This window comes from Sciurus carolinensis, chromosome 11 (assembly GCF_902686445.1).
Source record: "Sciurus carolinensis chromosome 11, mSciCar1.2, whole genome shotgun sequence".
Lineage (NCBI taxonomy): Eukaryota > Metazoa > Chordata > Mammalia > Rodentia > Sciuridae > Sciurus > Sciurus carolinensis.
In genome coordinates, this window is record NC_062223.1 from 65,321,306 (window position 1) to 65,338,135 (window position 16,830).

The 16,830-nt window shown below is 50.8% G+C and overlaps 1 protein-coding gene across 1 annotated transcript in view; it reads left to right on the top strand.

The window, feature by feature from the left end:
• Galnt18 (polypeptide N-acetylgalactosaminyltransferase 18) overlaps positions 1 to 16,830 on the top strand; it is a 319,132-nt gene that overhangs the window by 209,931 nt on the left and 92,371 nt on the right. The window contains exon 4 of the mRNA XM_047516346.1: positions 15,768 to 15,951. Coding sequence (XP_047372302.1) covers positions 15,768 to 15,951 — 184 coding nt within the window. The remainder of the gene's footprint in view (positions 1 to 15,767; positions 15,952 to 16,830) is intronic.

Below are 16,830 nucleotides of genomic sequence, written 5' to 3' on the forward strand. Positions count from 1 at the left end.
ATAACCTGTTCACACATTTCTCCTCTCCTGTCCATGGAGCCACTTAATCTCTAAGCAAACTCCCTCTGCCTCCCCTCTTGAAATGTTGCCCTCCTTGATGCAGCTTCTGTGAATCTCAGGCCAGAATCCACCGGCCCAGCTGAGGACCTGCCAGTTCTTTGTTCTTTCAAAGTCAGTGGGAAGAAAGCATTGCAAGTAGCAGGCACTCCACCATCTGAGGCCCTCAGCTTCCCGCCCAGACTTTCCAGACACCCTGCTCTTTGAACATGAAGTCACTTAACCCCGTGTGGATCACCAATGGGGGAAGTGGTTGTGGGTGGATAGTGGCCCCTCTGCCACCTGGCTGTGTCCCCTGAGCAGTGACTTCAATTGCCATCCTTGCATCCCGTGCTGGGTATCTCTTTTGCTCTTTGTCTGCAGAAGGTCTAGCTGTCCCCTCACATTTCTCAGAGTTCCAGAGTCTTCTCCCCTTCTTTGTGTCACATTCTGTTCCTTCCTCCTGTCAGCATTGCCACCCGCTGACCTTCCTGCTCCCTCCCTGTATCCTTCCTCCTCCCTTTTTCTATGCCATTGCCTCTATCCTGCAGGGCAATATCCTCTTGCTACCGTTGCCTCCTCGCCCTCCTTACAGACTCTGGGCTGGGTTTCCCCATCTCATGGGGTGGTTGTGAAGATTAAATGAGCTCATGCAGGCAAAGCGCCGAGTGCAGACCCCAGCACACAGTGTGTGTGGACGGGCTGTGATTCCTCATCTTCTTCCCTCCCTTCTGCTTCCCCTCAGGTCATTGCCTCTGCTTCTGGTTAGAGACAATCCCTCCATTATGAATTACCAGGCTTTTTTCTGCAACTGTCTGGGGCTTGCAGCACTGTGAGCCAGTCTTAAAGATATGGGGGCCCCAGCCATATCCATCATCCTCCCTGTGGAACCATACCAGGTCCAGGCTGACAGGCAGGGCCTGGAAATGTATCCACTAGAATGCAGGCTGGGCCTTACTGAGGGGCCTCGCCCGGCCCTCTGTCCTCCACATGTGCTGAGTGAATGAATGAATGATTCGGGTGAGATGAGCAGAATCCCTGTTCTGAAAGTGGAGACCCACGCAAGTCGATACTGCAGGGCTGATTCTGTGTGCCGAGTCCTCTTCAGACCACGTTTCTGGGTACCATTCCTGAGCCTGCTCCAGAGTGGACCTAGCCTTGCCCCTGGGCAACCCAGGAGTTGTTTCCATGGTGACAGCATCAGGCCTGGCTGCTCTAACTCATTGTTCTGAGGAACTCATGGCAGTGCCAGGTAAAGTCAGGGTGTGGTCAGAAAGGGCTTCAAGAACTAACTCTAGCAGGGCACCAGCCCCAGCTGTTCCTGTCCTGGACAGTCTCCAGCAACTGCACCAGGCCCTCGTTAGAGATGCACTGTGGTCCCAATGGAGGCTTGGAGTTGCGTGAAGAGCCCATGCTTTGTATTATTTGGGGGCAAGAAGAGTGAAACAAAAAAACTCACCTCCTCAGGTTTCTGGAATGGGGCAATTCCTTCTGCTGTGACAGTAGATTTTTAGTTAATAATTGAAAAGTCCTCCTGGCATTCCAGGTCATTCAGGGACCTGTGGGTGGGAGGAGTCCACATAAAGATTCCTATGGCTTCCTACTGCTCGTTGGCCCATCTTTCCTTCATCATTTCTCCACCACTCATTTACTCAACCTGCCCTCCTTTAATCCCTACCCCCTGACTCAGCCATAACGCTCATTTTATGGGTTCTATGCTTTCCACCTACAAAATTTTTCTAGGCCTCCTTTGTCTCCCTACCCAAGTTCCCTCATTCATTCATTCCAGACCAACTCACATATCAATTTCTAAAACCTGTCCTGAGCCCTCTGCAGAGGTTGTCCTATCCGGGGCTGTTTTCACAGCACCCTGTGACAACCACTTGTCAAACCTATTTCAATGCACTAAAATGATTGGTGTAATTATTTCTTCCCACTGGACTGTGAGCATCTTGAGAGGAGGCCTCTGACTTCCCGCCCCAGCACTTAGCGCCAGGCCTGCTCCATGCTGGGCGCTTGGTAAATATCTGCCAGTTTGAACACAAAGAGAACATGATGTGAGAAGAACAATATTTTCAGTATTTGGGGGCATATCTGTCAGGGAAGTAATATTCCTTGGGTTTTCTGCAGCAGATCTCATGAGAGGGTTATGATGATGTATGTTCCTGAAATAAAGGGTCTGGGGGGGAAAAAATCAATGATGCTGAAAGGCGAAAAGACGTGCCGGCTGCATGCAAGGAGGGCCAGGCTTTGGGTCACTGGAACCAAAATACCTGAAAAAAACAACTCAGAGCAGGAAAAGTTTATTGGGGCTCATGGTGTCAGAGGTCTCAGGCTCTAGGCAGCTGGGCATCCCTGGGCTGAGAGGGCTGGGACGGGACGCTGGGTGGTGCCTGCTGAATTCGTTAAGTGCCCAGCCAACGCGAGAGCACGTCACAGCCCCCACGCCGGGTGAAGAGTCCCCATCCTAGTCTGGCATGGGGCTTGGGGTTGGACAGGGATTTGACTCAAGGCCTCACCACCTGCAGTGTAACACAGGGCCAGTGGAGTCTGGTTTCTCCTCTATGAAGTGGGGATCCTAATAGTGCCTTCCTGAGAAGTTGGGGTGAGGACTTCATGGGATGAGTGTGTACAGTGCCTCTGACACACCTGGTGTGTATGTGCAGTGCCCAAAGGGCCCCAGACACCTTGGCAAAGGGCAGGTTGAGGGTATGTGGCTGGCTCCCCTCCAGCTGGTCCTCAGACAACAGTAACTACCAGCAGAAAGTCCAGTGTGCAGCAGAAGGGCTGCCCAGGAAACAGTGACACTATTCTCATGTTATTTCAGCTGCCTTCAAGGGGTCTGAGCACACAAGAGTTCTAAGAAAGGTCCACAGAGACCTGCAGAAGAGAAGCTGTGAAGTCTGTCTTCCAACCTGCCTTATGACCCCTGGGTTTGGGTCTGGGTCTTGCCATTTGTTAACTGGATGACTTCAGGAAAGAATCTTAGCATGCTGAACATCAGTTTCCTTCTATTAATGGTTATAGGGGGTTTCAAGATGGCGGCCTAGAGGGCGGCTGCATTTCATGTTGCTCCAGGACGCATGATTCAAAAGAAGAGATAGTGAGAGACTTGGGACCAACTCAAAGCCACCGGGTGAGTCTCTCCCGTTGGGGAGGCATCCCGGATGGGGCGGTAGCCCCGGAACGCAGGGAACTTTGTGAAGTAGAGTTGCTCGGCGAGACGCCCCTCCCCCCACTGGAGCGGTAAACACGGACAACTGGGATCATCGTAGAGGAGGCGGCTCAGCATAGCGCTTGGACTCGGAGCAACCACTGGGGCTCCGGGCGGCTGCCTGAGGAGGAGCTGCGTGGCGAGCTGTTTAGACTCAGAGCGACCGCTTCAGAACACCGGGGGGCTGCCCGGAGGAAGAGGAGGAGTGCGGCGGGTCGCTTGGTCTAGGAGTGACTGCATCAGAGCCACAGGCGGTTGCCAGAGGAGGAGCTGCATCGCGAGCTGTTTGGACTCAGAACAACCGCTTCTGAACACTGGGGGCTGCCTGGAGGAAGAGGGGGAGCGTGGCGGGTCGCTTGGTTTAGGAGTGACTGCATCAGAGCCACAGGCGGTTGCCAGAGGAGGAGGCGAGTGGTGAGTTGTTTGGACTCAAAGCGACCACTCCTGAACACCGGAGGGTGGCCTGGAGGAGGAGCGCAGTGGGTCACTTGGTCTCCGAGCGACCGCTCCTGAACACCCGGGGGGCTACCCAGAGGAGGAGGAGGAACAGGGTGGGTCATTTGGACTCGGACTGACTGCCTAGGGCTACGGGCGGTTGGCGGGAGGAGGAGACGCGAAGTGAGTTGCCTGGACTCCTAGTGACCGCGTCGGAACACCGGGTGGCTGTCCGGAAGAAGAGGTGTGCTGCGGGTCTCTGGGACTCATAGCTATTGTACGGGGCTCCAGGTGGTGGCTCAGAGGAGGGGCCGCATAGCCAGGCGATTAGGTGCAGAGCAGGGTCCCAGGGCCTAGGCGGCTTCTTGCTGGAAGAGCCACACAGAGACACGCTCAGGGGCGAAGCGAAGTTTCCAGGACTGCGGGCAGATTCTCTGAGGAGAGGCAGCCTAAGGAGACTCGTCTGCAAAGGGTGAGGCTCCCAGGCCCAGGAGGTAGGTCCGGGACCCTGGGAACGTTGCAGAGGAAGACAGCCCAGCCCAGGCGGTAGTTGTAGATTGAGGGGAACCTCTAGGAGGGGAATTGACCAGCAAGACCTCCCCACTGGGTGAGTCTTCCCTATTAATGGTTATAATCTGCCTGGTGGTGCACATCTGTAGTCCCAGCAGCTGGGGAGGCTGAGGCAGGAGGATTGCAAGTTCAAAGCCAGCCTCAACAACTCAGCAAGACCCTAAGCAACTCAGTGAGACCCTGTCTTCAAATTTAAAAAAGGGGCTGGGGGTGTGGCTCAGTGGTTAAGTGCTCCTGGGTTAATCCCTGGTACAGAAAAAAAAAATCTACAATGTGTTTACCTTATAGGGTCCTCTACAGATTGAATGGGACATGAATGTGAAACAATCTTAATCAGCCCAAGTGTTGAAAACATTAGAAAACATGTGAGGTAAAGAATAACGTTTTAATTCCTAGGTAATTGTGAGGCTCAACAGCAGAGCCTCTGGGTTTTTTTCTGGGTATTTCCCAGAGAGATTGTTAAAATCTGAGCATGAGCATTTCTGTTCCATGTGCCATCAATCCATTTGGCAAGTAAACCTCCATCAATGCCAGGCTCTGCCGGGCTCTCTGGATGCAGAGAAGGGGACCCATATCCCTTTTTCAATGGACCCAGTCAAGTGGAATGTCCAATAAATCAGCACAGTGAGGCATACAGGGCCAGCAGGCCCAGGGAACTGAAGAGAACCCTACCAGAGTCTTCCTGGAGGATTCAAATGTTGGTCATCAAAAAGCACTGAGCTGAGGCATGGTCTGTCCATCAGGTCATTCATGCAGTATGTATTTATGAAGACACAACAAACGTCTATGGTGTCCCTGCCACATGCCAGGCAGAGCAGAGCTGGAGGTGCTGGGCCATGGTCCTGGCCTTGCCAGGCAGGTGTGCACAGCTGACTTCCAGGTGCCCGGATCTGGCCCCCTCTAGCTGGAGACTTGCTCTAAAGTCACAGAAGGTTGCTCTGCGTGCCCTGAGCAGGCAGGTGTGCTGGGCATAAACACACTCCTGGAGCACCCTCAACAGTGCCTGCTGGGGTTGGTACCTAAACACTCTGGACTCGTAAAATGGATCTGAGAGCACAAAGGTCCCTGGCTCATGGGGTTGCTGTGAATGAAAAGAGATGGCATAATCTCCTCCATCTTTTTATCTGCTTTAAACCACAAAGCGAAGCTGGTCAGGTAAGCGTTAAGTGCCGAGCACAGCCAGGGTGGAGGGTCATTAAATGCACCCTCTCACCCTTGGTCCCAGAGGTAGGAACTGTGTTAAAGAATATGAACTCTGGGGCCAAACTCCCAAACTTAGAATGCTAGTCCTGCAATTCGCTAACTACTTGACCTTGGTCAAATTCTTTACCCTCTCTGTCCCTTAGTTTTATCATCTGTACAATGGATTACTGGTAGGACTTACCTACGAGAATTACTTTCAGGGTTAGATAACAATGCCGATAAGGCTCTTATGACTGGAAATCACAGAAAAATCACCTTATACGAGACTGGTAAGAAGTAGAAGCAGGTTGGGTTGCAAAGGGGTTGGAGGTTGAATGCAGTGACCAGGTGTCCCTGGAGGAGCAGAGACTTCCTGCACTTGCTGCAGACCTGTCTTTCTCACATGGTGAGGGCCTGGGGAAATTTTAAACCCTTCCTTTGAAAAGGAAGAAGGAGCAGAGAAGTTCAGACTCCGCTTATGGAGCCCACAGCACCCCAGGGTTCACAGACTCTGTGGCAACCCAAAGAGGTGGGTAACACTACTCCTACCTCAAAGATGAGGAAACTGAGGCTCAGGAAGATGAGTCAGTGCCCAGAGTCTCGCGGCAGTAAGCAGCAGAGCCGGGAACTAAGTTGGGATCTTTCCCTCCCTGCATCCCTGCTCCTACTGCAGGGCTCCACATCTTTCCTCAGAGAAATAAAAATGGGAAGGCCAAGAGCAGAGGTTCTGCTTGTCACGTCCCCCTTCTCTTCGAGAACATGTGCATTCTTACTGAGTGTGTATGCGAAGGCTGAAGGTGTCCTGTGAATTGAGCAAAAGGCCTCGTGTCTCACCATCTGGCACCAAGCTGACTCTGGGGCGTAAATATGTGTGAAGGGGACCTGCGTGTGAATCAGCCCTGCTGAGGCCACTGATCACAGCCTGAGCAGTGGTGATTTGCAGATATACAGAGCCGACTTACAGCCTCCAGAGAGCCTTAACTCTTCCCCCAGATGCTGGGGACAGAGATGAACTGGTGAGCCTGGAGCTCAGGCAGGAGGTCACTCCTCATTGGTTGAGTGCACCATATGTTTCTGACCCCCTGCGTCTCTCTCCTCCCTGCCTTTCTCCCAGGTGGGAGAGCTTCCTAAAGAACCTGAACTGAGTCAGGTGAAGTCAGAATATTCCAGGCAGAGGAAGCAGTTGGTGCAAAGGCACTGTGGCACAAGTGAGACTAGAATGTGTGGGAGCATGAACAGAGTCTTGAAGAGGAGGCTCAGAGTAAGCAGGGACCAGGATCTTTGTTCCTGTATGGCACTGACAATGGCAGAAGCTGTGGTGGGGGATAGGAGATGGGGGAGGGTACAGGACTTAGAGCTATTACTCTGGCATTTACAGAAGCTTAGACTCTTAGGATCTCAGAATCATGAGAGTTTGTATCTGATAATCAGAGACTCTAGAAGTCTCAGAATGTTGAAATTTTGTACTTGGAATCATGCAGTCTTGAGCTCTCAGACATAACATTTTAGGATCATGTTTCTGGGCTGGGTAACTCTCTATCTTACATAAAAAAGAGAAATCAGCACCAAAATCCAAGCTTAACTGCCAAGGTTGACTGGTCCTTCCCAGGTGCTAAACACAGAGTGGGAGGGCCTGTGCCTCCTAGAACCCCATGGCATTCTGGAACACCCAATGGGGCTCTAAACTTGGCTGCAACCTGCTGTTGGGTACTGTATGCCAGCATCCCCCAGGCTCTGAGCTGTGGTCCTGCCCTCCCTGGCAGCTCACAGGATAGCCCCACTCTGCTAAGGGGCTAAGGACTAAGCAGTGTCCTTAAGCTGGAGGAGCCAGGCCTGAGCAGTGTCCACTCTTGCATGGACAGGGTTGGCATCAATCACCCATCATGGCATTTTTAATAAGTCCTGTGGTTCCTGCTGAAAACCACCAGAGCAGCAGGAGTCCTTTATGCCCTTTAAGTAATTTCACAGCACTTGGGCCATTGCCCCACCTTTATTTAATAGGGTTTCCTCCTCGCAGCCCCAGGGAGAGCAAAAGGGAGCTGGCCCTTCTCCAAGGTCATGGAATCAGTAATGACAACTGGTTTCTGCTAGTCCATTAGTCTCGTTTTCACTTGCTGAATTACTCAAGATGGACAAGTACAGAGCCGCAGAGATCTGGCCCTGGGGAAGAGCTGTGGTCAAGACCTGAGACGCGTGTCTCCTTGGGAAGGTTGTGGGCAGAAAGAAAAATGGCAGACTTCCTGGCCAGGCAGACTTGAGTTTGCATCTCTGCTCCTCCTCACCTTCTGGGTTGCTTGGGCTATGTTATTTAAAGTCTCTGGTGCTCAACTCCTTTCTCCTTCTTCATTTGAAGATCACAGTAGTCTCTGGAACCAGGTTTCCTGGGTTCACATTACAGGTCTACTGCCTCCTATTTCTGTGACTCTGAGCCAATCCTGTATCCTGTCTGGACTCCCATGATCACCTGGTCTATGGAATGGTGACAGCAATACATCCTACCTTGAGCAGCATTGTAGATGCTGAGAGTATTGATTGACTGAATACTCCATAGAGTGGGTGCAGAACAGTACTTGGTACAGGATAAACTAAATAAATGGGCGTTCTCAGTGAGTATCTTTGTTTGCAGGCTGGTGGTGAGTGAGAATCTTATTAGCGTTTGGCACTTCAGATGTGCATCCTGTGTCATTGGTGAGTGAGCAGAGGAAGGATGGGACAGATCGATGTAGAGCACTGAGCACAGTACCCAATACCTGGTAGGAGAAAATGCCCGCACACCGCAGTCTTCTGCCTTGGTTTGAAACCAGCGCCAGGGCTGACTCGCCAATGAGTGAGCTGGCCCATGGTGCACGTCCTTTCCCAACTCCACACAGCTCTCCCCAACTCAGGCTGGTGGCCTGAAATCAGCTGCTGTCGGGGTGTTTACACTGCAGACTCTGGCAAATCTTAGAAATCAAGTTTGTTGTAGTTGGTATTGTTTTATTTGAGAGAGAGTTAAACTTTGGTTAGAGCCCAATGGATCCCCGACTATCCGAGTACATTTTTAATTCTCTGCCACAGTCTTAACAGAAACCAGTTTTGATTTTTGGTGGAAGGATGCAGGACATTGGAGAAAACAAGCCCTTGTGTAGTAGATAAGAGGGTGTGTGGTATTGCAGGCTTGGCTTTGGAGACTCCACTGAGTTTGAAGTGCATATTTCTAGGGGTTTTGGTGGTCACTAATGCCCCACTGTGAAACCAAAGAGTAGATCAAGAAAACTATGACGCTTTGGTGATAATTATAGGACTTTGTATGACTTGATGAGATTAATCAGTGCTTGATGAGATTAATCAGTGTGTGCTTGGACCCGGTAGCCCTATCTCATAACCCCCCACAGACCTCCCTGATGGAGCCCTTCCCTAGGTCCTTACCATAAATGGCCAGGTCAGGCCTTCTGATCGAGGGGAACTATTTAAGGCCATTCCCAAATCTCCTTCAGCATCAATTGACTTTGAAAAAGTGCAGCTATTAAAGGCGCTGGACAGAGTGCGGTTGTTAAGTGTAGCGGACAGAAGAATGAACCCGAGGAAGGCATTTGTAAACTGCCCAGGATTTGAAAGCTTGTCTGGAATGATCTCACAGAGAGAGGGAAGCACAAATCAAGGCTGCCCCAGATCTCTGGCTCGGGCCGACTGGTCCTGGGACCCCAGCTGCCCTTGTGGTTCTCTGTCACACATCAGCAGGGCCCTCTGAGCCCAGACTCCCCTCCGGATTCTTCATGGAGGGTGAGATGGGTGGCATCTTTCTTCTGTCTTCTCAAGTTCCCTAGGGCTGCGAGTGATCAGCTAGGTCTGACAACCATTGCATCCTTGGAAATAATCTCTCTTCTAAAGTGTGTTGACATAGCATTTGTGTTTCAATGGCCCTAAATGGCTTTAGAGGAAAGGCAGTAAATCTGATCAGAGGAAGACCAGTTACTGTTCACTCTTAAAGGAATAAACAGGAATGTGCTCTGCTTTGAAATCTTTAAATTAGTGTCCGCCCTATAGAGACCAGCAATCGTTAGCACTTCTCAGTTGGGGCGGGTTGGGGGTGTTCCCACCCCCTCCCAGGCAGCTAGGGGATGTGGGGGCATTGCTATAATCCCAACTGGACTTTGGAGCACAGTGTTGAGGTTTCAAGGAGGGGTGGCCAGAAGGGGACAAGGAACAGTGGCCTAATCAGAGGGCAACTGGGAAACCCAAGGGGATGGGCCAAACCTCTAGAGGGAACAGATCCAAAACTGACTCATTGTTTGCATCTTCTTTTAAGATCCATAAGCACCAGCCCCAGGTGCTTTGGGAGGTGGTGAAACATTTATGAGATGGGGCATGGTAGAAGGAAGGTAGGCCATGGGGAGGGCCCTTGAAGGGGATATTGGACCTGGCCCCTTCCTCTCTCTCTTTACTTCCACCCACCATAAGGTGAGCAGCTTCCTCGACCACTTACTCCAGTCCACGATGCTCTGCCTAGCCACAGACCCCAAAATGATGGTGCCAAGTGACCATGAACTGAAACCTCTAAAACCATGAGCCAAAATAAACCTTCTCTCTTTCAAAGTTGTTTTTCTCAGCTATTTTGTCACAGCAATGGAAAGCTGACCATCACAATGACCATGCAGGGAAAACCAGCTGGAAATGGAGGCTCTGCCACTGAGGGCAGCAAGGAAGCAAAGAAATGTGAGAGTGAAGAGAAAAGCAACCTGTGTGGGTAGTGGGGAGCTTTTTTCAGTCTGAGCCTGAGTCCTCCTCCCAAGCCCTGGAGTTACACACATTCCACACAAGTCAACTTGTTTCCACCCTGTCACTAAGCATATCTTAAAAAAAAAAAAAATTCAGTCACAACCAAACTTGGCTCCTGCCCATCAGAATATCATCAGGATCTTATATGAAATGAACTTCATATTCTCTAGTCCCACCTTGATCTACTGAATAACACTCTTCATGGAATGGTACCCTGGGTGCAGGCCAACGTTTTATTCCACAGAGGTAGTGAAAAGTGTAGAAATGAAGAGTATGGACTCTGGAGACAGCCCAGTGGAATTTAAATCCTGTCTTCACAACCTGGGTCACACTGTGTCTTGATTTTCTTATCTTTAAAATGACTGATGATCATTGTAGCTACGTCATAGGATTGTTGAAAGGGTTAAATGAGATGTGCAAAGCGCTTAGAATAGTGCCTAATGCTTCATACTGTCTTAGATTGGTTCTCCCAGAAGCAGATCCTGAGGCAGGATTTGGGTTATTTATCTGATCGATGGTCCCAGGGAACAGTGATGAGGTGTGTGAGCACGAGGCAGAGAAGAGAAGGAAGCAAATACCATGGGCATCAGCAAAGGACTGCAGGGTTGCCGGGGCTTGTGCTCCTGGGAAACACGGCGAGACTTGCAGACCCCGCCTCAGTGTGTCCCACCTGAAGGATGGGGACTCTGGAACATTTGGTTTCCATGGTTGCTGTTCTGGTACCATCAACTGGGTGATTTGAACAACAGAAATTGTGTCATGGTTCTGGAGGCTAGAAGTCCCGAATCAAAGATGTCTGCAGGAACCACACCTGTAATTCTAGCTATGTGGGAGTCTGAGGCTCACAGGATCACAGGCTCAAGGCCAGCCTAGGCAACTTAGCAAGACCATGTCTCAAAATAAAATAAAGGCCTAGGGATATAGCTCAGTGGTAGAGCTCTTGCGTAGCAGGTTTAAGGCCCTGGCAGCAAACACCAGAGGAGAGAAGCAGCAAACACAGGAGGAGAGAACCTCATGGTTCTGCTGACGTGTTCCCCCAGTACTCAGGACTGACCCCAGGAGCCCACTACCATTGAGCTCTCCAGCTCTTTTCATTTTATTTTGATACCTACTTTGTTTTTGTTTCTTTGTGGCACTGATTATTGAACCTGGGGTCTTGAGCATGCTAGGCAAGCACTCAACCACTGAGCTATATCCCCAGCCCTTTATTTTATTTTGTGACAGGGTCTCACTGAGTTACCCAGTTTCTGAATCCTATTTCCAGCATCACAAAAAGGACTTAGGCAAGGGCTTCACCTTGTGACCTAGTTATCTTCTGATGCTGTGCGTCTTCTCATGATGCCGTCACATTGAGAGTTAAGATTTCAACACATGAATTTGGTGGGGTGGGGGGACAGGAACCTCTGTCCATTGTGAAATGTCTTGTGTACAACTGTCGCCACAGAGGTTAGATTGGCACCTGGTACTTTATAGGAACTCAGTATTGGATGGATGAAGGAAGGAAGGAACGGGTGAGCTCTCCCTTTACTCCTACTTCCCTGAGGCCTAGAGCAGGCATAGGAATGAGCCACCCAGCCCACCTGAAAGACTGAAGCTGCAGAACCACCCGTTCTCCTGGCACACCTCCCAGGCCTCCCAAAAAAGCAAAGCCCCTGGGGCATCTACTTAGTAATCCTTTAGCTTCCTTTACCCCTGAGATCAGAGTGTCCCATGAAGTGTTTACAGGATATCAACAGCCCTAGGTGGCAGCCTCCTCTGGGCCAGCCCCTGTGGGCTGGCCCCAGGCAGCTGACTGCTCTACAGGGAGCAGCGCCAGGGAGGGGCTCAGGGCCGACCAGTAAAACCCCCAGTTTTCCTTGGCTTCTCAGTCTGAAGAAGTCTGACCACCTGCCGCTAGCTGGCCCTGAGGAGATGTGCCACCTGCACCCTCCTGAGAGGCCGGGGCTCATCCCCTGCTTCTGGGAGTGCTAGCTTACAGAGGTCTCAGATGTCAGCAGAGCAGGGATTTGTGGACAGCCAGAGAGAGCCCAGGGAGCCACAGAAGCAGGAGGACACCAGCCCCATGCAGAGTGCAAATTGTGTTTCCCTGTCAACACTGGCTATCACAGCAGACCCCCACCGCCTCTTCCCAATGCACTGAAAACGGGCACAAAATATGCAAGCTTCCCCCTTATTGCCACAATTATGCCCCTGTACGCCTTCCCATGACATTGTATTAAACGTTATTAATAGATAGTTATAAAAAATTAACTAAAGGTAGCTTACATAGGAAAAAACAATACAGATTTAAATTAGAACTTGAAAAACAATGCTTTAGCTTAGGTGGGGGAGCAAAACTGTTGATCCAACTCTTGTGATTAGTCATTATATTTGTCTCTGAGCTTCCGAGTAGCCTTAGCAAAAAGAAAAATATGACAAGTTATGTGCTTGTGTTTAAGTGTCAAGAAAATGGTGAGTTCTTGTCTTTTGGAGCTGGTTCTGAGAGGTATTTTAAATATATAAAATATTTAACAGGAATATATGTAATATGTAAAAGGAAATAGCTTAGGAAACAGTTTTCCTGCAAATGCCAACGTGTTTTTGAGATTTTTTTTTTTTTTCTTATTTGGCGATTGACAAAGATTGACAGAAAACATGAACCTAATTCATGACTGAGCCTGCATCATTTAGGAGATGTTACTCCTTCCTTTCCTCCTTCCCCCTTCCTGCCTTCTTTCCTTCCTTCTCTCTCTCTCTGTTTCTCTCTTTCTGTCTCTCTCTGTCTCTCTCTCTGTCTCTCTCTGTCTCTCTCTCTCTCTCTCTGTCTCTCTGTGTCTCTCTCTGTCTCTCTCTCTGTCTCTCTGTGTCTCTCTGTGTCTCTCTCTCTCTCCCTGCCCCCACTCTGTTGCTGGCTGGGGCTAAGAGAGCCCCTCTTTCACTCAGTACAACAGCACAGCTGCCTGAGGCCAGGATTTCCCACTAACTCCATTCCAGTTCGCTGCTAACAGAGGCCCGAGGTACAAAGGAGCAGCAGTTTTACAAGAAGCCAGACCTTTCATGTCTGGCTGCCATCCTGAGTTGGCTCTTCTGCGTCTGACTCCATTTCCTGTGCATCAATCTTATTTCAGCACCAGCACCACCCCAGAACAGTGGGCACTGTGTGCAGAACAACTCATCCCATAAGTTGGTGGCCTGAGACAGCACCCATTCATTGGTCCAGAATCCTACAATAAGGCCTGGGATCTTTGGGCAGCTTGTCAGCTCTGCTCAGCTCTGCACAGCATCATGGTATCGACTGGGCTCTCCAGGCATTTGCACAGCTAGTGACTCCACTGAGACTGGAGGATCAGAGGTCCTTCATCCCTTGAGTCCTCACTGGGGACTTCTGGGTCTCTCGTCCCCAAGCAGACTGGCTCAGGCTTTCTAATTTAAGGCAAGCAGGGGACTGAAACCCAGAGCTTCCAGGCATCTGAGGCCTGGGCCTGGAGCTTGCACCCTGTTATCATAAGTGCAGCCAGATTCAGGGTGCAAGAATCAGGGAGGTGGGATTCCTGGGAACCATGGTGGCAATCACCACTATCAATACCTTAGAAATAGTGCACCATGTGTAGCCATCTCACCTGAAGGGTGAGGGAGAGAAAGGGACAGGCACGCACTCCTGGAACTTCTCTATCAGGACACTAGGGTCCAGCCTGATCCTTCCTCCAATCTCTGTGCACTCAACCCCCTTTGCTGCCACCGTCCAAAGCCCAAATGGCAGGCTTGGCCAGCTCTACTCAAAATTTCCAAACAGACGAGGAATGGACCTTCAAAGTGATAAAGCGGCCCATGTCATAGGAAACCTCCCAGCCACCTGCTTGGAGACATGGAGCATGGGGCACACAGTCATGCAGCCCTATGACTGACGTCCTTGTGAGACAGTGGTCTCCCAGTCAGCTGCGGTTACCAGAGGTCATAAGTCATTATCATACAGGCCAAAGCAAGACCCAGCGTTCAGCAGCAGCCTAGAAGTCAGTCGAATTTTCTCCAGGCTGGAATGGGAACATCTGGCCCTAGCTTAGGACAAGGGTCACATTGTTTAAAAGATGACTTGCATGACAATGAAGGCCATAGGCTCATCACTTTTGCAGAATCTGAAAGCTGGAAGAGCTAGATAACAAAGGCACTGAATAGCAGAATCATGGGACAAAGACATTTTGACACCAGGAGAAATGGTGTGATTCTTTAAAAAGGTTGAATTAAACAAGAGTAAAGGCAAGATTCTGTTTCGGTTCAAATGCATGCACGTTCACACACACATGCACCCTCACACATACCACGTACCCATGCATCCATGAAGAGATGGGATGAAGACATGATTTAGTAGCACCATGTGAAAAGAACAAGTAGATATATATTTCCAGCAAGTTTAATTTGAGTGAAAAGTAGGCAGAGTTGATGCGACCTTAGATTCTATTAATAGGAACATGGATTCTAGATTAAGGAAGGTGATTCGTTACCTCTCTTCAGTATTACACAGTTTACTTCTGATATATTAAGTCAACTGCTGAGTACATAATTTTAGAAGTCTTAAGAAAAAGCTAACATATTTAGAGGGAACTTGATAGAAGAATTTGAAATCATGAGCTGTGAGGGAATGTAAGAAGTGTCTGAAGGAACTTGACCTAGAGGAGTCCTCAGTAAGGACTTACGGAGGGTCTTCCGTTCTAAAGGTTGTGATGTGGCAGAGGGACTCGATCTGTCCTCTGTGGTGCCGGAACAGCCTCAGGTAGACTAATGAGCTGAAGGCTGAGGGACCCTGGCATTTGAACATCAAAAAAAGAAAAAGAAAAAAAGAGAAAAGAAGACCATCCAGTAGTCAAAGAGGCCCAATTAAAGGATGGACTGTCTGAAAGTCCCTGTCCCTCACTGGGCTACACGATCGCTCAACAGAGTAGGCAGCAGGGACCCGCACCCTGAGATGGATCACTGATTCAAAACGAACCTTTAGATTCTACCCGACCAACTACAAGGTGTCCCAGGCTGTCATCTGAGCTGCCCTGGGAAACCCGAGCGCTCTCAGGTGCTGAGGGGCCTTGGGGAGGAGCAGAGGCACCAGGTGCTCAGCCGGGCCCATGGCATCCGCTGGTGTGGCACCCTTCCTGGCTGTCCGCCTGGGAGGATGGGAATCTGACAAAGCAGGCCCCAGGCACCAGGCCGCTGAGGAGCAGCTGGGGCAGTTCAAGTCATGACCCTGGCTTGAAACCAGACTGCCACTTGCAAGCGGTGTGATGTTAGAGAAAGTGGTAAACCCTTTTGAGCCCCCATTTTCCCACTGGTTTGTCGTGAAAGTGAAATAGACCACCTAAGGGAAGCCTGTGACCTGTGCGTGTTGCTGGGACTCAGGAAATCCTGTTTCCCCCTCAGTTTTTCTCTCTAAAGTTGAGCTGTGCTGGTCACCATGGGAACCAAGAAGGAAGACCTCGGGTGGGGGTGGCCCTCTAGCCTCTCTTGGGGGTCAGTTCACCTTGAAAATGTGACTGCTTTGATCACCCTCTGCCCCTGCTCCTCGCTGGCTCCTCGCTGTGCTGAGGATGCATTTTCTCCCTGACAGAAGAGCTGAAGGAGAAGCTGACGGAATACGTGGACAAGGTGAACGGCCAGAAGCCGGGCTTCATCAAAGTGGTGCGCCACAGCAAGCAGGAGGGCCTCATCCGCTCCAGGGTCAGCGGCTGGCGCGCCGCCTCGGCCCCCGTGGTGGCACTCTTCGATGCCCACGTGGAGTTCAACGTGGGCTGGTAAGTGTCCCTGGAGAGAGGAGGAGGAGTCCAGTGAGGTTCAGGAAGGGTAGTGCCTCTGGAATCTTAGTCACCAGCCAGAGGGAAAGGAGACAGTTCTGGGAAAAAGTGAGATGAGGGTGTGTGAGTGACCCAGACAGCAGGGTCAGGAGGGTCAAGGGTCAGCAGGTCAACCCACAGCACCTGAAGAGTATGGTGACTTCAGATGTGGCTCTGGCTGGTGTGGTCCCCTGGCAGGTATGAGCAGGGGGAGGGGTCCATGCTGAGGGCAAAGCAGAGTGTGCCCAGCTAAGGGCAGGCTCCAACACCCGGGAGCGGCTGAGTTGGAGCCCATGTGACACAGATGCCCTACCTCACAGATGGAGAGAGACCATGTGGTGCCAGACGGTGAGGGTGACGTGATACTGTCATGGGTGCCAGGCCAGAGGTAGCACGTCATCTCAGATTCTCTCTACTGGCGAAACCAAGTCGTTGCAAATCCTCCTCTCTGGCCAGGGCTGCTCGTGGTGGGTAGAACAAGAGAACTGACAGAAACCTCAATGTCTGCACCAAGCAGGAATGGGACCTGATGCTGCTGTCCCTGCAGGGCCCAGAGGGTGTGATTCCACCCACTGCGTCGCTTTGCCTGGACCCTGGAGTGACAGGGGTGGGGATGACCGTAGAGCTGGGACCAGTAGTTTACACCCTTTCCCCAAATGCCTGATAGCCTCGAGTCTGCTCCCAGGGTGCCAGCCTCTGCCTCTGGGAAGTTTGGCAAGGAGGTCATCGGGCAGGAAGGCACACAGGGGGTGCGCCCAGCCTGGGCTGCTGTCTGCAATGACAGGCCCAGATAAAGTCGGCAGAGCAGGCATTTTTTTATAGTTGCAGTCCCTGCTTGCC